The following is a 21,635-nucleotide window of genomic DNA, read 5'->3' as shown; positions in this document are numbered from 1 at the left end:
AACAGCGTTCACAGAGAAAAAAGCACCTGAAATGTCCTTATAAGACAACAGAATCTGTTTTGTTCTCTTAAAACAGAATCACTTTTCAAGTATTTGGCTTAAAAGCCAGGTTGTATGGAAAGGGTTAATATTATGCTAAACAAAGAAATATTTTAAAATAACAATTATACCTAATCCTATAATTATGCTGCCCTATATACCAGTCCCTAATGAATGTAGACCTTTTGCCACAGGCAGATTTGCACGTTAATATGAAACCCAATGTGTGTTCATTTTAATTACATATGTGCCTGCTGAGAACACATGATAGAGTCCAAAAAGCTAATTCATTATCAGCATGACAGCAGGAACTAATATTTAATCTTGTACACCCAGTAAGTTTTCTAGACTACCAATTACCACACAAAAATAGGATGCATTACAAATACAGTAATCAGCAAGAAGGTAAAACATGAACAGAACATTGTTAAGCACAGTTCAACTCTGAGGAATGGAGAGAAAATTCTTCCCTAACCTACACTGCTATCCAGCCCTGCAGGACAAGGGGTAACTCTGATGGCCAGCGGTGGGTACGATAAGTCTTCAAGTAGCTCGTATCAATTTTCCTTTCAAAATAAGTAGAGGTGACTTCGTCTGATTCTAATTAGACCTGCACCAGGTTTACAGTGACTTTTATGGTGTTAATCCTCACCAGCACTGTCTGCAAATCTCATTAGTTAGGTAAGCTATGTACTTCCATTGCTAATTCCCTTCAGTAAATACGTAATAGCAGTTCAAAAGTTTGTGGTTTTTTTTTTTTTCTTTTTATAGTTCTTAGCCTTAAACTTTGTGCATTTCAAAGATGTTACTGAGTGTTAAACTCAGGTCCTCGGGAGTCCTTGACAGGTTCCATGCACTGAATTCATTTCAAGAGTCAGTTTAAAACTCTTAACTTACCCACATACTAATGTGCTTTTCATATTAGACACAGTAAGATTTATTTTTAATTAATGGCCATGTTCATGCATCATTCAGTATTTTATAAAGAAACTACCTGGCTTATGAAGAGACAGAAGAACCCTAGAGCAAACCCTAACCAGTGAACTCACCCTTGGGAAAGAGAGACGTAAATACATTTTTGAAGGCAGCAGACACCTAGCCAATAATTCTGACTGCGTCTTACCTGCTTTTTTTGCTGTACTGATGCATTATTAATTAATAACTACTGATGCTTCCCAACAGAGCATTTTAAATAACAGTTAACTTTCTCTATGTATGATTATGAATCATAAAAACATGTCTGTGTGCTCAAAGCATGTTTTCTCCCCGTAGGGAAGCCCGTAAGTCCCCGTAGGGAGCCTGCCCTGCTGGGGTAACGGCTCCTGGAAACCTGGCATTTTAGGGATGCTAAGTGCCTACTCTGTAGCATTTTGCAGTCCTCATTCTAGTTTAATCCAATTAATGTAAGACATGTAAGACCTTCCGCATTTTGCCTCAGCACAGTTAGAAAGGAACATGATGGCCTTTTAGAAAAGCCACAGTGTCAGTCAGGTTCACTGCTTTACCCAAATGAAGCTCCACCAATTTAGGCCAGCTATCATTTTCAGAACTATCAGTTTCCAGCTAAGATAATGAAGAAAAAATGTCAGATCTAAATTATTTATAGTCTAGATTTATGCACATGATGAAATATGCTTCATCAGCATTGTCATGCATTCAGAGGGATGCCAGATTTTCATGTTTTGCTTTAGTTTAGGACAAACTCACTAATTTTTGAAGCTTTACTGAGGGCAACTTTGTGCTATTTCAGTGGGATATTTTTACATATTGGCTGAAATAAATTTGTGATTCTTGAAGATGAAAACTCATCTGGAGGTCCTATTTGTTCATCAGATAACTTTTTTCATTTCCACCTCAAAAAAATGAATTTTTGAGGTGAAAGAATTCAACGAAATCAAGAACTCCTCACTTAACATCTATGACCAAATTTCTGAATCTTTGGCTAAGAACAAATCAGAAAGGAAACTGCATATTCCATTGATGAGCACTGCTCCTGGATTTCTATTCCACGCACTGGGAATGGTTTCCCTACCAGGACACCATGGATCACTTGCCAAAGCAGTGCGGTCCACTTGCTCTTCACGCCTGCTTGTTGCACAGACTACCCTGATCCTGCTCCTCAGTCTGCACTAGGTTTAGCTACTGTCTCAACAAAAATCTTATTTTTATTTGACTGACTGCACCTAGTATTTCCTTTCAATGTTTCAACTGCTCCAAAGTCAGAAAAAGGGCGGCTTCAGCTGTGCTTACTGGTCATCATCTGCCTTCCACATAGACAGCCCAAGTCCTCACTATGTTTTCTGCACAATGCAATACAGAATTACAGCACCCCTAACAAGGTAAACTCTACATAAGGCCTGCACGGTACACAGGGCTCTTCTGACAACCATTTACATGGGGTCAATATTACCCACTCTCTCTGGGGACCATTTCCAAGAGCCACTTGTTGCCAGCTTCTCCAAGGCTGTGTGCTAATATCTCACTCATCCATCATTCATTTTCTATATTCCAAGCACCAATCACTCAAAAGTCAGCTTGACTATCTGCGGATATGCTTGGTGCATCTTGGCACCCAAAATCTTTGTGGCCTCCTGTTTTCTCCAGGAAGGATCCAGCAGCCCCTGGGGAGGGTTTGCGTGCCCCCTCGCAGGACAGTAGCTTGTGAACACAAACTAACCCCATTCTGCTCAGTCACCAAGAGCATTTTTGCTCACCTTTCAAGGCAAATAGAATTTGCGCTCATTTCCCAAGACAAATTACTACTTTATTTTTTCTTTCTAATATTTCTTTCTGTCTCCTAATCTTAATCCTTTCTAGTTTATGACTCAATCCTTCAACAGGGATTCATAGTAAATATAAAGAATAATATCTTTCCCACTCTTAGATATTAAGATGGATCATTATTCCTCCTGATATGTTAGAAAATATTTATCAGTTTGAGTTATGGGGCCTTTATGACTGTGAAGATTTAAACATCAATTTAATGCCAACTTAAAGACTTCTAAAAGTGTAGGAGATTGCATTAGATAAATAATTTAACATTAAAGGGTATATCAAGGCAAACATTATTGCAGCCTTCCCCCAATCAATCACCATTTTCCATGTTTATCCAATTTTTTGTCTCAAGGCTCCGCACATCAAATTGCTAGACACATACTACACAACCGGAATAACTTCAGCATTGAATAAAACTGCATAGCCATTAAAATTTTCTAATATCAAGACAGCTGACATTATGTTAAATACTGGCTTCAATTCCGCAGGGCAATAAATTCAGATCTAAATCAAATCTTCCATGGATAGCTGATTCATTATGAAAAAAAAATGTTTTGTCATTTTATCTAAGGAAATTTACTATGAAAGCCAAATGCAACACAGAACAGTCTCAGAAATATATGGTACTCAAAAACAACCCTACGTCTAGCCTTTCTGAAACACAGGAGATGGATTTGCTTTGGTTCATAAATATCAGACATATTAATAGCTACTGAATCAAGAGAGAAAGCTACTACTGAGCTTCTCCCAGGCCTCTAATGCAGGAGTAATCAGGTTTCAAAATCTTTTACAAGATAGAGAAAAAGTTACCACTATTTTAATACAAAATAATTTCCATGTCATTTGATAAGCAGGTTGAAAAATCTACTTGACTATCCAGAAAACATCCATAATGCCAAATGCACCACCTGCATATATTTGCAAAGGAGACAGGTGCCTTTGTATACCTGGTCTGTACTTGAGAAGGATGTTAAGAGTTGCCCAAGGTGTCCCAACAAACCTGTGACGTATCAAGGAACAAAACCTAAGTCTCCACAGCGCTCGTCAGCTGCTTCCTTTCAAGCACGTGCTTGGTTTTGTGGTGCACCACACGGAGAATAATCTCCTTGTCGCTCTTTAGTCAGGAGCTCTCTGAAGATCTCTGTCACTAATCTCATCCCTAGGTGATAATCTAATAAGTAGACTTTGAAAAATATATTATTCCTTCATATGGACAACAAGAGAACCATCTTTTTTTTTTTTTTTCTCCTCTTTTTTCCAAATGACATTTCTACTTGGATGGATTCCAGTATAATTCTCTGAGTCATTTCAAGCTTGCACTGGGGCTCTCTGATTTTCCTCTCATTTCTTCCCTATTTTCTGCAGCCTTTGATGATAAAAAAGAAACATCCGATGCAGAGATAAATCCCATTGCTACAAATGACAGAGAAATAAAAATGCGAGAACCTGTGTGCTAAATTCCACCCTTCCCAGAGTAAAGGAGGAGATGAGTTTAACAGGCTTTGTCATCAAGGAAATCCATGTAGTGAGTAAGTCTGAACAGTGTTTTTTTCCACTGACTGGGTGAAAAAAGTGCCAGAGAAGTCTGAAGTCGCCTCACAGTGTCTCTTGGGAGCCTGATGGGAATGATTCTCCCGCTCGTTCTCCAAGCTCTGCTGGTAGAACATTTCCAGAATCAGAAGTGCCACGAAACTGCTTTTGCTCCCAAAACACTGCATAGCTACACTTTGCTTAGGAGCATAAACTTCCACTGACATGTAAAAGACATCTTCAGCCCTGAATTCCTTCTGCTCATCTTTGCTTGCACCTGTTGGAGCCAAACTTTCTCCTTTGGGCTTGTTGATCTTAGAATTGCAGAGAGATATGCATGATAGATTTTAAGATGCACCGATAAACCTTATTAAGATCAATGCACTAAGTGCTTGATCCACAGCCAATGTAAATCGCCAAAGGATATTTCATCACATGCCACCGGAATTAGCCTGGATACCTAAAATTAGCAGTTGCAATTTTCTTGCAAATGCAAAGAACTTGGGCACTTTATTCATTTAGATTCTTGAAGATACCATAGTTAAAAAGTAAAAATGAGCTCTGCCTTGAGGGACTCACGGAATGAAGCTGACACTGCCTGGCAAACTTGCAATCAGAGGTTGAAACCCTGACATTTGAGCACAGATGTACTGCCCTTCAACAAATAAAGTAGCCTTTGTTCTGACATTAGCAAATGAACAACATGCCAGCAAAAACAGACTCTTCAAAAGAAATTTTAGATAGATAAAGCAATTTGCAGTCAAAATGATGTCAGTGAATCCATATGTTCTAGACTCCCGTGGAAGGAGTGGAAACTTAGGGAAAAACAAAAACAAACAAACAAAAAACACTTACTATTCATGAAAAAACATTTGAAATGATCTTTCCTACACTGCAGGGTGAAAAAAAAAATACTTGAGCAAGTTAAAGTTACTGAAGAGAGGTCATCAAAGCTAGTACAACATACATCAGCTAAACTTCTAGTCTACTTTGCTTTTAATACTTCAGGGGAATCTTGAGTTTGCCTTCACGTCCGGGCAGAAAATGGTAAAATCGTTCAAAATTGCCCATCAGCTCCACACAGCCTCCCTCTGCTGAGGCCTGGCCAATGCGGTGCGCGTTACGGTCTCGGAGAAACCATGTTCTCAGGCTCAAGAGCTGCCCAGCCCCTCATTTAGTCCTTTGCTTATTGGAGTAAGGTGGGCAACCGAGTCAAGCTTATTTCTCCTACACAGTTCTCCTTTTTGTAAAGGAGCATTGCTTAAAATATTTTTGAATAATCACAGACCATGACTCACTCAGTTTTGGACATAGAGAATGACTTTGTAGCTAGGTCTTCCAGGGTATTTTGAGATACTTAGTGGAATTCTTTCAGAGCCCCTGTGCCTAGGTCCCATGTAGGACAGAAAGTACAAATCAGTAAAACATATATTGCAGTAAATTTCTCTTTTAAAATTCCCTTTTGCTCCCTACTATTCAGTAAATTACCCAGCATGAATCACAGACCACAAATAGATGGAGAACATGGAAATGTATGGTTCTAGTTAGCCATGCTACTGTCGAGCGCTATGGAGCACAATGATATACAACACACACAGCAGCTTCCAGGCTCAAAGCAGCACGGTTTAAACTCTCCACTGCATGACAACATCCACTGGCTGGATAGAAACCTTCATTTCTAATTAAAAACACAGATGAGCAAACAGTGAGACTGCTTGGGCTCCAATTTTCAGCTAGTGGCAAAGGTGTATTCGCACTGGTAAAATGTTTCTCTTAAAAGTTTTTATGAGTTATAAAAATGAATCAAGACTACAACAAAATATTTTTTTAGCTTGGGCAAGAAGGTCTTCACAAAACAAAAGCATTCACCACGCAACAAGGAGAATTATACAAGCAATTATAGTCTAGTTACATGAAGGGCTGTCTTGAATTTCAGCTCGCTAGTGCAATTTGCAATTAGATTGTAAAGAAGCCTTTTGAGGCACAGCTTTGTTTCCTGGTGTTCTCTGACAAGACCTACAAATGTTGAAGACAAGCACATCTCAAGGACAAATGGCCATTAATGTGAACAACTGTGCACTTGCAACTGCAAGAATTAGGAAGAAAATGGAAGATGAGTTCTGTAGATGCCCTTAAGAGTTGATTCATGCAAAAATAGTTTGGGATCTTTATGGTACCACAGAGACTCTATTTTCAGACTTATAAAGCTGGTGCCAAATATATCATCATGACAGAGGTCAGAAAGGAGACCTTCTGTAAGAACTCGTATTTTCCATGATAGTGATTGTTTAGGGAATAAAGCAAGCTCAAGAATTTGATATCTACATAAAATCTTTTGATTTATCAGGACATAGGCTTGTTTCTGAACTCCTGGCATAGCTCTAAGGTGGCATCAATACTGGCTTTAATTAAAATGTGCAAGTTTTTGCCAAGTTTTATTGCCTGGAGAACCATATGGCCCCTGCGAAACACAGTCTCTGTGAGATCCAGTGTACAGACAGTCAGGGTGAACAGGAAAGTCGAGCCCAGGTCTGAATCAAGCCCTTATAGGCTTCCTGACAAGCCTGATACGTATCACCCGCTGGCAGTGTTTTCTACAAATCTGCCCACTCTCGTCAGTCTAGACAGGGTTGGTCTTCAACAGGCAGAATAGCCTTTCTTTAATCATTTTAACTCCCACAAGAGCTGGAAGAGCATAACGGAGGGTGATGTGGTAGGGGAATATGACCACTGGAATATGGCCAAAATTGTGCAGGCAGCACTGCCAGCTGAAGAATTTGTGGTGCCACCAGAACAGCAACATGGAGAAAATTCTGTTTTAAAGGGAACAAGTGATTAAGTCCTGCCAAGCAAATCCTATGAATTTTATTACTTTAAAGCAAATACAATGACTACTAAAATTATTTTCAACAAACACACACAGAGTTTGAATCAATCACACTGATCTTCCTGCAGTACATTTCTACTTGTTGGCTTAAAAATCCCTCCATTCTCATGGAGACATCCACTGGAAAAGCACTGACAGGAGGCTGCCTAATGTAAAAAATGGTTGTTATGATCTGGCTTCATCCAACTCTGGGAAGAGAGACTGAAAAATTCTTTGGCCTCCCTGGAGTCTGATGAGAAAATGAGAGAAAGAAAATGATGGACTTTTGCCATTGACTTTTCCATCAGCACTTTAACCAAGATCTTGCCAGGAATAATTTGTTAGTAAGATTATAAATGCAATACTTCATAGTTTAATGTGTATTAAAGCCTGATGGTGATAAAAGAAGATATACTGGGGAATGGGAGTATTCTGTTCTTCCTTACAAAGGTGTCAATCAAGAATAAGTTTCACTACTGGATGACTAATTAGTGACATTTCAAGGACATTACAATAGTGAGAGAGGGGAATCAGCCTGTTCACTTTTAACACTCTCTCAAAGATGAGCATTTATTGGAAGACTAAATATACATCGAGCAATTTAAAAATCTTTTCCAAAGTTGTTCAGCTGCAGATTCTTGTCATTTGCTTTTTCTATATATGCCATGATTACTTGGAGTGGGAAAAAAAAAGCCTTATGTTTTTAAAACTATATTCAATGCAAGAAATACTTCAGACAGAAACAGTTAAATTATGGAGTCTTAAAATGGTATTATAACCTCCTGTCAGATTGGCTTCATGCCTAGACATGGCATTTTAATTGAGAATAACTCCCTTAAACTACTTCTTCCTCATTTCCAAGGAAAGTCACTACAAAAGAACTGCTGGTTTCATAGAGGCCAGTGACTCTTGAAATGCATCAAATAAATGTATCCTTTCAAAAACCTGTCTGAAAGGGGGTACATGCCCTTCAACTATATTCCTAAACCTGCAAATGCTGTAAATAGTTAAGGCATCAGTTTCAAGAAACCACAAAGAGGAAAATGCTTTGCCCCTGCCCAGAAGGAAATTAAATGTCGAGACTTTCCTTTTCCCCCTGATTCTTTTAAAAGAAATGCCGTGATTGCCACTGACTCAACAGCAAACTGTCACTCCCTCGAGCCACAGCTAGCGTGGGATTCCTGGGACACAGCCCTCCTCCCTGTTCTCAGAATAATAGCACAGAGAATGCGGGGTCCTGTGAAAAGCCGGTGTTGCTTTCCCATCCCTCGGAGTGCGATGGCTGGAAAGGCAGGGCTCCGTGTCTGGAGAGTCAGCCCTCAGGTGCCTGAAGGGCAGATGGGGAAGTTGCTGCTACCTGTTTACACCGAGTTCACAACCATGCTACTGTAATGTAGTTTTGTTATGATTGCAGAGTGAAACTAGGAGAACACGGAGGTTGCTCTTCAAACCTCACCTCCAGGTTAGCTCAGTACTACCATGCATTTACATTGAACAGCTTCTAGCTTAGCGCTGAACAAAAATAGCTGAACTAAGATGCTGTACTTCCATTTAAAGGTCTTCTCACTAACATCATGGTACTGACTCCACTCCAGGGGCCCAACACCTCTTTTATGTGAAAATAAACATATTGCCAGCACAGCTCTCCAGGCCTCCCACCAGGGCAGCCTTTTTTCAAACCCTACCAGCTCACACCATTGCACCTACCATTCTCCCCTTGTTGTATTTACATTTCAATCTTTTTTTTTTCCCCCCTCCTCTCTCCACACACATTTCAGGATCACAGGGGAGTAGCACTAATCGCTCAAGCATTTTTCTTTCACCTCTGTACATACACAGAAACCTTTATCAAAATATTCACTAAGCCTCTACTACCCTCACGCTCCTTTCCCAGGAGGGCTATGGCCAGGACACACTTAGTCATTATCCTCTCCCACACTTGCTCCCTCTCAAGCGCTCGATAAGACAGCAGCATTTTGCTAAAACACTGGTTTGGTGGGAACCAGGGCTGCTGACGATAATTTTTTCAGCTCTTTCTGGCCTCCCTTTTTGCTTTGTGTGTTGCTCTGAGCATTTCCTTAAGGTGCAATTTGCCAAGATGTTTTTCCTCCTGTTTTCTGTCCTGGCCTGTCAGTGACAAGAGGCCACAGAGGGCTGGACAGCGATAGCACCACGTCAGGAGTGGAGGGATCTTGGTCTGTTCTCAGTCCCCCACTTACACACTTGCAGATGTCCCAGGAATTATTTGTATCCAAAAAGAAGGATTCATTGGCACAGACGCCCAATAGTTACTCATGCTTTTTCATAATTTTTTCTTCTCATATAAGAAAAGCTGACACTAGACAGCGTAGACAAAATCAGGCCTTTCTTTTTGTGGGCTAAATCCCTCCTCCCTCCATTGCCACAAACTCACCCATCTTCTAGCTGTGTCCAACTCCTCTCCTCGAAACACTGCAGCTGTATCTTTTACATATGTACAGGGAGAGGATATTCAGACCAGGTATTTCATAAGCCTTACAAGAAAGCACCGAGTCTTGAAATTGCTCTTTAGAAAGAAGTGCTAGAAACACAGTTTCCAGGACAGGCAGGGTACACGGTGTAATCACATAAATGCTATTAATTGTACACAGTTTTGTTCCACTGGATGTTGTTCATTGATAACTGCTCAATTAGTGTTATTTTGCAATTAGTCTGCTCACAGTGAATTTATCGCACCAGAGTCATGTGTGGTGCAGCAAATTAAAACGCTGCCTGCTCCGCACGCGCAGCAGCTCCGACACGCGTCTCAGGCAGTGCATATACAGCCACCGTTGTAATCAGGAATCCTGAAACCAGGAAGAAAAGCCAAATCATGGGTTCAATGTTCTTTAGCATATAGATCAAATCCAATGAAAGCAAGCGTGCACTGTCAAAACTGTGAGAGCTAAACAAAGCCACAGATTTGTTTGTCCCTGTGTGCATAACTCACAGATTCACACACACAGGCAGCAGGCAACAGTCTGTATTTGCTTAGTTACTGCCCCCATTATTTTCAAACTATTTAGTGATCTCTCCCATTTGCTGTGCTCCACTCCAGAAGTATTTGGCTTATCCTCTCTCCCTGCCTTACCCCATTCTCCTCCTGCAAATTACACCTCTTTCTGTTGAGTGCTTTGAAGTAATCAGATACAAACATAGATGCACAGTTCGCTATTACCTGTTTGTATTATTCAGTGAACAGAACTCCAGAGCCCTTTTCTCTCAGCTTGAAAACCACACTGCAACTGTGCTTTCCAAAAGAAACTGCAACGTTTTCTCCTCAGCTGCCTATGGCAGACTGAGACCTCTTGCTTCGGTGCAACAGAGCAGCTCTCCCATCAATAAGAAGGCAGGCAGAAAGCCATCTAAACTGCAAGGAACTCTTTCAGTGCTGATGGATGTTGTGGAATCAGGGTAGCTTGATTATTTTTCTGCTTTATTTACGAGCTGGGTTTACCCCACAGGGATGAAGACAGCAGACAACCTGTTTGATTTATAAATAAAGAAAAGACAACAGAAGAACCAAAGTGAAATAAATCAGGTTTACTTGAGGCTCTCTGCTTTTCTAGGTGTGTGTTTTTTTTTTTTTTTTAAGCCAGAACTACACATTAGAAGAGTTCTCAAAAAAACCTTATATGTATTTTGGTGTGTCTAGGATCACAGATCTAGGTCAAGCATAAACTCAGCTTGGTAACTAATGACAGGAATTAAGCTAGAGCCTCCCTTGGGGATATGGCAGCCTGGAGAAGTTGGCCCAGAGCACGAGTGATTTAGGTGCCATTTGGCGCCCTGCCTGGGGTGACTCATGGGCCGGGTGCCAGGGACTGAGGAGGAACCGGGCTGCGTCTCTGGCAAACTTTCAGGTCAAGAGACTCCATGCTGCCAACTGCCAAGCTCCACGTGGGAACGAAAACCTGGGAATGCAAGGGCCGAACCCAGGCAGCGGGTCAGAAGCTGCTTTTTCTCTTTGCAGAAGGAAGATCTGCAAGCAAAAGTCACAACTTCAGCATGCCTGTACCCATGGGGAGCCATGGGTGGCACAGTAAGTGGCAGCACCCTGTCCAGAGCCACAACACGAGCAGCCAGCTCGGCACCCGGAGCACCGGTGCCATCCTGAGCCGCGCTCTGCCCGTGGTACACGGGATACCGGGGGGCAGAACGCAGCACGGATCACGTCAGCTGTGCCTTGTCACGGAGGAGAGTTTATCTCAATACACAGGGAAACTTAGTCTGGAGTCAAAAATTAGTATTCAAACGTCTAATTCTTTCCAGGACATCAGCTATAGAGAAGGGTGTAGGAAGGGAAAGGGAAGCTTATCCAGGCCCACCAACAGCTGTGGTGAGCAATGATCTCTGGTGCACCAGGGGAAGCAGCTTGGGGCCTATGTGGGGCCAGAGAGGAGATGGCCTCAGCAAGGACAGTCTACCATTTTGTCCGCTCACAACCATGTGTCACTTACCTTGACAAACAGAACTGAGAATTTAGGCTTGCATCCCCAAAATGTTGTCTTTCTCTCCACAGTCTGTGGCAGTCCTGGATTTGCCCTTCGCTCATCTAACCATGCACTAATGTACTTCATTCACTGCATTTCACTCTTAAGAATTCCCCTCAAAATACACTCCTATAAATCCCAAACACTCCCTTCAAAGTCTACAGTGACTTGCAAGCTGCCTGTTGCCCTGATCTCAGACACGATTTTGACTAAGCCTGCCCCTAAAGCCTGGCTCATGTAGAAATGTGCCCCTGCAGACACTCTGCAATTCGGGTAACAGGGAAGTTCCCGTGTCCTGTTTTCTTGCTTCAGCAGTGCTCTCTCTGCAAGGTCCTCGGGGGACTGCAGCCCATCTACTCCCAAGGAGACAAAGCCTTCCTTGCAGACAGGTAGCAAATAACAAGGCTTGGCTTTATACTCTGAAGACAGTTACTTTCTTTGCCTCTTCCCTATGGAAATAATAGAATACTTGAAAGAAAAACAAAAGAACTTGTAAGATCCTGTTCCTGCTGATAGCCACTCAGACGAATGTATCACTTAACATTTATGACAATCCAGCTGGAAGGAGTCATGCCTGTGATTGATGGCTACACTTAGCAACTTCGTGGCTTTGAACAGCTGAGCCTGGATCCAAGGGGATTAAATGCTGGATGACATCTCAATGGAAACCATGGCACTGGGGACATGTTTATACATTGGGATAATGGATGAATGTGCTTCTCCAATGCATAAATATTTAAACTTCACAGCTCTGCTGAAAACAGACTGGAAACCTTTTTTTTTTTTTTTTTTTTGCTCCCCCCTCTCTTCAAACCAAACTGAAAGAAATACCACTTGCATGCTAAATACTTGGACGCAGAGCCGCGGGTGGCAGACCTGCTGACAAACAGCATGCACCCGTCTAGGTGCAAACACTGGTAAGAGGTTCCCCCCTTCCCCACAACCAGCACTCCTGCCCAAGGGCTCTCTCGCTGCTTCACAAACACTTGCTGACTAAGCTCAGCTCCTTTAGAGATACCTGGAGGGGAGGAGATCTTTGACAGGAGATGGAGCAGCTGTGCCCAAGTGCCCACCATCAGTACTTGTATTTTACAATGAGGAGGCAATCCAGTGCTTTCCTAGACCTTGGCACAGTTAAGCTGAGGATTAGCATGTCTTAAATGGGGCCGTAAGCCTACCAACTTATATTTAAAAACAAAGATTCAGTTGAATCAAAGAAACAGCTGAGCTGGGATCAGTCCTGCAGAATAGACTTGGCCTGCTGAACGCCTGCATGTCTTCCTTCATAGCCCTGTCTGCAGACATTTGGGACTTTGGAGCCCACATGCCCTCACAAGCTTCAACATCCCACTGTGCTGCTGCACTGGCATCTCCTGCTCCTGTTCCAGTCCCCAACACTGCTGTTCGTTCATGTCCCCAGAGCAAAAATCCCAAATCTGCTCTAGAGCAACAGGCACCTAGCACAAGGTGGGCAGGATTTTCACACCGGGAAAGCCTGCCTGCTGAAGCAGTTAACTTCAGCTGTTAGCACAGGCAGGAGGAAACAACCTTGAGGCAAAGAAAAGTCAACATTTTCCACAAGGATCTGTCTGGCTAGGTTAAGATATTGCCAAATTATTCCTTCCAAACAAACACTGCTGATTAAAGTAACTATCTAAACGAAACTCCAGGAGGGCCCCGAGCGCCCTGCTAATCCGCAGAAGATTTTTTACACTTTATATATGGTGGATATCCATAATCCATTAGTACTAAATTCATATATACTTTAAAATAAAGCCATAATAGATAATATCTCCATTTCTCTACTCATCTTGGTAGCTTGGTAGTTCAGTGTTTTCATATGCCAATCTGCAGTTTAAACACATGCTGGAATGCTTCAAATGTTAAAAGGTGACATTTCTTTAAAGAGAAGATTTTCTTAGTTCTAAGACTACATGTTACTCTCTTGATTGCAGCACACCTGAGAGTAATTCTGTGTTTAAAATAAGAAGTGAGAAATATTTCTTGAGAGAAGTCTGGTTTTAAGAATGGTTGCTGTTTAAAGCCACTGATTTTATTGGAAAGTCACCCAGAGAGATAGATTACCTTCGGGTAATAAAATCCCAGGCGTGTGCAAACCCGCACGTAGCTGAAACGTGTGTCCGCACGAACGACAGCCCATCGCTGAGCTCTCCGGTACGCGCATACATGATGCGGTTAACCTCCATAAGGTCTCTGTCACTGATGACATTAAGAGATGTCCTTGATCCTAGAAAGGTGTCGGACAGTGTCTGAGCACCATGGCTTTCCCATGGGACCTCAGCTGAATTTCCTGCTGCTGAAGAGGGCAGGATACCCAGGAAATGGTTTGTGACAGTGTGTTTTCCCCATGACCCCCTCAATGAGGTCTCAGGAGCACCTGTGGATACTCATGATGCTCAGACAGTCATTGATGTTTGATCTTGTCTCTGTTTTTATCCTCCCTTTTACTTGTTTTGCCTTCTACCTGCTTCCACAGAGCCCAAGTCTTCTACCTGCTCTGTTAACTCTTCGATCTCCAATACTGGGCCAATAATGACTTTCAGAATTACCACCACAAGAAAAGAAGAAAACCACCCAAAGGGACACATTACAACAGACAGAAGCAGATACACTGGAGTGAGAAATGGGACCCTTGTACTGTTCTCCAAGGCAACATGCAGCACGAAAATGAAAAGCTTTTGTAAAAGTCACTTCTCTCAGCAAAGACAACGTAAGTGCCTCCTTTCCTTACACACAGGGGCTAAGAGCAGGCAATGCTGTTTCTTGATCAATACCCACTTTCATTGCTTGATGAATAGTTAAAAAAGCACTTTACTACAGAGGAAGCTTACAGCTAAATGTGGCATTTGAAACATTTCCTGAAGTAACGACATACATGCAAACCAAAAACAAAACTGTGAGGTACCCCGTATATCTGACGGGACAGAGAAATCAAAAGCAACAAACCAAAATTTGGCTTGCATCATGAATGAAAACTGACTCTCCACACTAGTAATTTTGGAAATTACTTTTGCCGATTGAGGAACATGAAAACCAGAAGTGGGCCACAAAACCAGATCTCTTCATGCTTTTCAAAAAAAAAAAAAAAATTACAAGCTTGTGATAATTATCTCTGTTACCAAAATGCTTAGTGACTCTCATCATTAGCCATGACTCCATTGCACCAGGCACTGTAGGAACATAAGAAATAGTCATACAGAGAACAGCAATGTTATTCATTTATCAGCTAGCAGAAGACAACAGAATTCACCAAGCTGTTCCCTTACTCCAAAAAGCAAACTCTTCTGTGGAGTAACAGGACACGTTCCTGCACTAAACACCTCTCTGTGTTCATAGGTTAAGAACTGCCACTGCTATCTAAAAGAAATGGAAGCAGCAGCATCAGAAAGTTAAATGAAGCTATACGATAAAAATGTCAGAAGTGGCAAGACATTCATTAGGAATCTAACAAGGATCCTGTAATACCCACATAATCCACTTTCAAAACTTTTCAGATATTCCCCAGATTTCACAGACCACATAAGTGCATTAAAATTCCCACATTAGGTATTATAAATATATACAATCCTTCCCCCAAGGCCTCATCATCTCTCTTCCCCATCTACCAACTTACCCTCCAACGCACAGAAACGTGTCACCTTCTCCGGCATCAGCTTCCCGTGCTTGTGCTGACAATATATCTCTGCAATCTCCTGTCGACACTGCTTGGACTTAGCCCGGGACATGGCTGAGATTGCCTCTTTGCCTGTTATCTCGCACCTCAGAGACTGGTCATATCTCAGTTCAGGGGAGCTGTTCCCATTTTTTTTGAAATGATGCTGTCTGGGAGACCTGTGAATGTCCTTCAAATTGTTGTTGCTACTGTTTTTTCCAGGATGGTTACCAAATTGCACCACTTCATTCGAGTTCTTCCCCAATAGTGAGTTCTCTTTCACCTTTTCCTCTTCCAGTTTCTTTCTCAAGTGCTCCTTTTGCTTGCTAAGGGGTTTTTTCACCAGCTCAGTCTGGTGTTTTTGCCTCTGAGTCCTGGGAGCAAAGTTACTGTTATCAATGTTTTCAAAGTCCTTGGGGACTGAATTTTCATTATTGCTGTCTGTTCGCATTTTCTCTTTCGGTCGGTGGGAAAAATAGCCATCCTATAAATGGGGAGAAAAATTATATTCATCTTACTAAAAGTAGACATATCCCATGCACTACAAACATCTCTTACATGAAAACATAAATGAACTACAAATGACGATATTTGGAAAACACACATGAGGGCTCATGAGAGAAATCTGGGGCTGGAAAAGGCCTTCTGAGCTGTCAGAGTCAATGCAGGCAACCACCCCATGAAACCCCTTCCATTAGCAATGCTGCTTTGACACTCGTTCTCACATCCCACTTTGGTGAAAACTGAAGACATTTGGTAGAGGACATATTACTCAGGTTGTGAGTAATTATTAACAGGCGGGTTTATCCTGACACCACTGAAATCAATGGCCAAACTGACACAGACTTTAAGGGAGCAAGAGCAGATCCTCCGGTACTTTCCCAGCGGCTGAACCATCCCAGCTTGGGCCTACTGCTCCTCGTTTGCTTTTCTTTGGAGAGCTGAATCGTCTCCAAAACACATTTATTAAACTCAGAAAGAGCCGCTGCGCCTGTGAGAGAGACACGTTTACATGATTTATCCAAACATCCCTGTGGTCTGCTTTTGTGCACGAGTTCCTGCAGACAGAGGGACAAAAGCTCCGTCACACCAGGCCTGGTAGGCCAGGCCATCCATCTGTCCCATCCGGGTCCGGCCGCCAGCGCTGGCCAGACATGAGGGCTCAGGGCGAAGGGGTGAGGAGATGCCGCGAGCCTGGACACCCCGCAGCGGCGTCCCCGACCCCCCAAGGAACCAGCTCCGACCCGAGCGCTGCATTTTGGCTGTTCCACATTAAAACGCCTGGTAGGCGGCTAGCAGCACTTCACCATTCTTAGCCAGAGATGTCTAGTGAATGCGCTTGCTGTCAGAACCCAGCCTTCAGAGGCCACTTTCCGGAAAGAAAATTCAGTAAATGGGTGATGCTTTCCCTTCACACTGGCACCTTCCCTTCTTCCTCTCAATTCTGCACTGCAACATTCACACAGCCTTTCTTGGGAGATTAAGAAGGCTCGTGGGCAGCAGATGATACCCACACTCAGACATGGATCCTGCCCATGTTAGACCTATCGCACAGCAGAGACTCCAAACCCTCATAGCTCTGCTGGTGCCCAACAGCACTTCTGTGAAGAATGCGCAAAAGGCAAAGTTTCACCTGAGCAGTGAGACTGTCCCAAACTGGTGACCTAGGGCTGCCATAGCTGGAGCACACAGGACAGACATGCTGCATCTTTGGAGGGATTCATGGCCCTCTGGACACGGCCCTGGGCAAGCTGTGCGAGCTGGCTCTGCTCGAGCGGGGGCTGCACAGGGTGCTCTCAGAGCCAGCTCCAGCAGCCTGTGATTCTGCGAAACGCAAGCTCTGCCCTGTGCAACTTTGGCCAAGGTGACTGCGTGGCTGCAGAAACACCTGTGTGAGGACACGGGCGGTCTGGGAGAGCAGCGGGGCGAGGAGGGCGGCACGTCCTCCAGCAGCAGCAGAGGACTCGGCGAGGTTGTGCTGAACCGTGCCCTCCATCAGTGCTTCCAGCCAGGAGGTGACCTTCAGTGCTCCTGCTGGCGTGAGCAGATCATATTCTCATGAGCACTGAGCTCAGTGAAATGGCGAGCGACGGGGCAGGGTCGCTTGCAGGAGGCATAACACAGCCACACAGCTGACTGCTCTCAAACACTAGTGCTACGCTGCTCCTCCTTGTTTCTTTGAAAACCTCTCCTCGGCAGCAAAGTGATTAATAAATTCAATAAATATATTAACAAGAAAAGGCAGAAAGAGGTTCTAGAAACAACAGAAAACAACCCAATGTGCTTGAGGAAAGCTGCAAAAGACGAGAAGCTCAAGACGCTGACAGGGCAATGGAGCCCCAGACGGGGCCCGGCCTGGCCGCCGGCCGTGGGCAAGCTTGAGCCTGCTCCTCTGCCATGGGAATGAGTCCCCAGCCTAGCAGAGGACAAATTCCTAAAACCTAAGGAATGGGCAATAACAGCATGTTTTAAAGTGATCAACAGCCAATGAACGCAAGGGGGAATTGTCATTAAAATACCAGGACACAGAGCTATAAATATTGATAGCTCTGTCTTGTTTTCTTTCCACTCACGAATACACATAATAACCAAAATCAGAGTGTGGCAGATGACAGCATCCTCTAATGATGAATGATGGTAGCAATTCACAGCACCTACGAATCACTTCTCTCATTCAAATCGCTTCACTGACACTTGCTAATTGTTTCTCACACCTCTGCAGCAAGGAGCGACTTGGCAGTCATATTTTACAGACCAAAGAGGCTGCGATAATGACTTACGCGAGGCCACGAGCGAGGCGATGGTGCTCTGACCTCTGCGGCCTGGCAATGAGAAATGTTTGAATAGTTTGTTCACTAGAAGATGTCGCTGTGAGTGACTGAAGCGATCCTCCCGCCATGAATATTTACAGCCAACAGGTAGCTGTAGCTGCCGGGTGCAGAGGCAAGGGCAGGGCCTTTCTCTCAAAAATTCCTAAGGTTTTTCAAACCAAATATTTTGATTTTGGAGGAACCACTTAAAAAAAAAAAAAAAAAGTATCTTCCTAATTTTAAGGGTAGAAAGAGCACATGAACTCCTGGCCCCCAAAGCCAGGAGCAAACAGCACAAAGAGCAAGACAACATGCACCACTTTTAACAGCACACCCAAAACATCTGTAACTGAAGTGCCTGCTCTGAGCAACGGGCTGTTATTTCCTAGGTTTGCTAGTTGGCAGATTTCCTTGTTCTCAAACAACTGCAGCGCCAGAGGCTGCTCTGCCAGTTGTACATTTTGACTTGCTTTGTTTTAATGTACTTTGTATGATGATCTTGGATTTGCACATAGGCAGTACCTCAGCTCTATTCCTTCTGCTGTTAGATTTCTTCTAAGCTGTGGCTGGAATTCACTTTTCTCTCCTCATCAAATAATGAAATACAAAACGTCCTCTGCTCTTGTTCAACTACAGGCAAAATTAGAGCAAATGGAAATCAGCTAATGGCAACAGCAGTGCTGGGATAGGGGCTGCACGCTGGTGGGAAGGGAATCAATAAACCCCAAGCCTGTTTCAGGAAATGACATTTACTATTTCCAGACCAAACGAGAATTTTCCATCAAGTCCAGGCTTGGATGGAAACTGTCGGCGGAGGGCAGGTCCAGCAGCCACGTCGGCAGGAGCAGCCAAGTCCCTAAGGAGCAAGGACAACTGCTAATGTATCCTGCCCTTTTGAGACAAGTTTAATGAATATCAGATTCATGGTTCCATATTTATAATTGTTTGTCCAATTCAAGTTACCCAGACTACAAATGTACATATATTTGCACACATATACTGTTCACTTTTGTTAATGGCAGCAAGTGCTACCCAGCCTTCTGACGCAGGCAGGAGCACAGAGAGGTACCTGAGGCAGCACCATGCATAAATGTGACAATAATTAAACGAGACACAAGGTTTGATGCAACTCGGTGCAGACGGGCACCCCGGAGCCAGGGCAGGTCTCCGGGCTCTCCGTGGCACCGCGATTAGCCGGTCCTGTCCCCGGGGCCGTGCCGTCCCCGTCACGGGGGCTCTTGCAAGGCAGACCCGGCACCGCTTGGGCCTCCTGCTTTCTGGTCTTCCTTACGCACATGGCCCCTTAATGCTGCTACTAACAACAGTTGCTCAAAAGTTCTTGTTTATGAGAAGGCCACCAAGACAGCACCCTGATGGCAACAGCTACCTGGGGGCTCCCTTCTGTAACACTAGACACTGAGTGGGCTCCTTCCTCCCTGTTTGGTTTCTCTTCTGATTATACTTGAATACAAAGGCATCCCAGACATTCTTAGTTCCAGTAAAATAAATGTTGTGTCCCCTGCACAGCCTGACTTATTTCCTACATGGAGTCCTTGAACTTTAACAGTTTAAGCCTGTGAAATATGAAGAAGGACATGAAAGAGCAGGCAAGAACATTTATTTGCTGAGCTTCCACAACAGCAGCGGGCAGGAGAGCTACTGGGAGACCACTCTGCAGTAATCCAAAGCATCCCCATGGTCAGGTTTCATCTTTAACCCAGTTCAAAGCACTTTTTGTCTGTAATTGGAACATTCCATCATGCAATACTTAGGGCCAAAATACCTAGATGCAACGACGGGAAAAAATCTGTCTTTTTCATTAAAGTCTTTCCAAGGTCTCTAAAGGCAGTGCTGCGATAGGATATTTCTGTATATCTTGGCAACATTCCTGCTCACTGTCTGACTCTTGCTAAATGATTTTAAGTTAAAAAAAAGAGAAAAAAACTGAAACCCTCTTAACACTTTACATTAAAAAGAAATAAAGAAATCTAGCCTGTAGAATGAATGGCATGTTGATAAAGGAGAAAGCCAGGGAAAGGAGGTTTTCACTGATGTTTATCTTGGCAATATTTTTCCTTGCAAATAAGAATTTGCCCAAGCTTCCACCCAGGAAAAGCGTCGCTCTGCTCCAGGCTTTGCCTCCTGCCGCATCCAAACGTCGCTGGGGTTCGGGAAGCCGGGGGGGCGCTGGGAGGGACCGCGCGGGGCCCCTTTCTGCCCATTTTCCCTGTACCTCGACCCGCGCGGAGGCGGCCGGGGGAGCTGCTGAGCCCGGCGCAGCTCCCCGCGGGCAGCGATTAGGGGCCCAGCTCCCCCGGCCGGACCCGTGCGCGGCCCTGGAAGCTGCGATGAAACCTCGAGGGGAAGCAGCAAAGTCAACCAAAGCTTTCCCGGTGCACAGTTCACCGCTTAACTACTTTCCCCTTCAAGTGCTTTCCCCCTCTGGGGAATGTTTTTCCAGGCTACGTTCTGGAGTTGGAAAAGACGAATGTATCCGAAACGCTTCAATGACAGACACGAAACTACGCTCTGCATTAACTCCTCAGTGCCAGGAGGGATAGGGGACAACATGGGAGCTCATTACCACAAAGGACATTAAATTTCCTTTGAGATGTCCCCTTCGGAGAAGCAAGAACTAAAAATAAAACACAATGCTCTAGCACAATGTAACAAATTAAAGCCACATATATATATATAAAGAGTACCCAACAAATAGTTGATATATATATATATATATAAAAATAAAAAGAGTACCCAACAAATACTTGGTTGGAAGGATACTCAAATTCAAAGCCTCACTGGGGTTCAGTAAACCCACACCTGGCAATGCAAATGGTAAATGCCCCCAAATCAGGATCACCCATTCACCTGGATTTAATACTGCATTTCACCTTCATCAACTTCTACGAAAGCCAAGAGTTATTTTTATTGCATAATGCTTTCAAGATAGGAGCCTTGTATGACAGCAGGACTTAAACAATTTGCAATACAGGAAAAGTTAAGCTCAGCAGTCAGGATTAGAGAATCAGCAGGTGCTAATGATAAACCGTGCTCACGTGTAAAGTCCAGGGACATCTGGCCTTCCAGCTGCCCTTCTGAAGAAGGGTTTCCTTTGCTCTTATAGTGCTTATAGTGCTGGGTTAACTGCAAACCTTATAAGCCAGGGGGATCCATAAGACTCAAGTCAGGACAAAAAGTCATCTCAGAGAAGCACCATCCTGATCCCAGAATTTCCCACTTGGACAGTGCCATGGATGCACGTCCCTGGGCTCGCTGTTGGGCAGTCACCTCCCGCAGCTTGGATCTATCTGTTGGTGAGTGGTACCTTTTCTCTGCGCTTGCGAATGACATTAGGTACAAAAAAAAGCCAAATTAGAAGCAGAGACTCTATTAATACTGCCTGCATATAGCCAGGATTGAAGATTAAAGCA

At 43.6% G+C, this 21,635-nt stretch overlaps 1 protein-coding gene across 1 annotated transcript in view; it reads right to left on the bottom strand.

Annotated features, from left to right (window-relative positions):
• Window positions 1-21,635, bottom strand: part of XYLT1 (xylosyltransferase 1) — a 173,540-nt gene that overhangs the window by 72,071 nt on the left and 79,834 nt on the right. Inside the window, exon 2 of the mRNA XM_088523224.1 lies at window positions 15,356-15,878. Within this exon, the coding sequence (XP_088379350.1) occupies window positions 15,356-15,878 (523 nt within the window). The remainder of the gene's footprint in view (window positions 1-15,355; window positions 15,879-21,635) is intronic.

Source organism: Tinamus guttatus, unplaced genomic scaffold (assembly GCF_059628265.1).
Source record: "Tinamus guttatus ecotype Peru unplaced genomic scaffold, ASM5962826v1 Tinamus_guttatus_pri_ptg000172l, whole genome shotgun sequence".
NCBI classification, from domain to species: Eukaryota; Metazoa; Chordata; class Aves; order Tinamiformes; family Tinamidae; genus Tinamus; species Tinamus guttatus.
The sequence above is the reverse complement of the archived record's forward strand: the minus strand, read 5'-3'. Positions and strand labels throughout refer to the sequence as shown.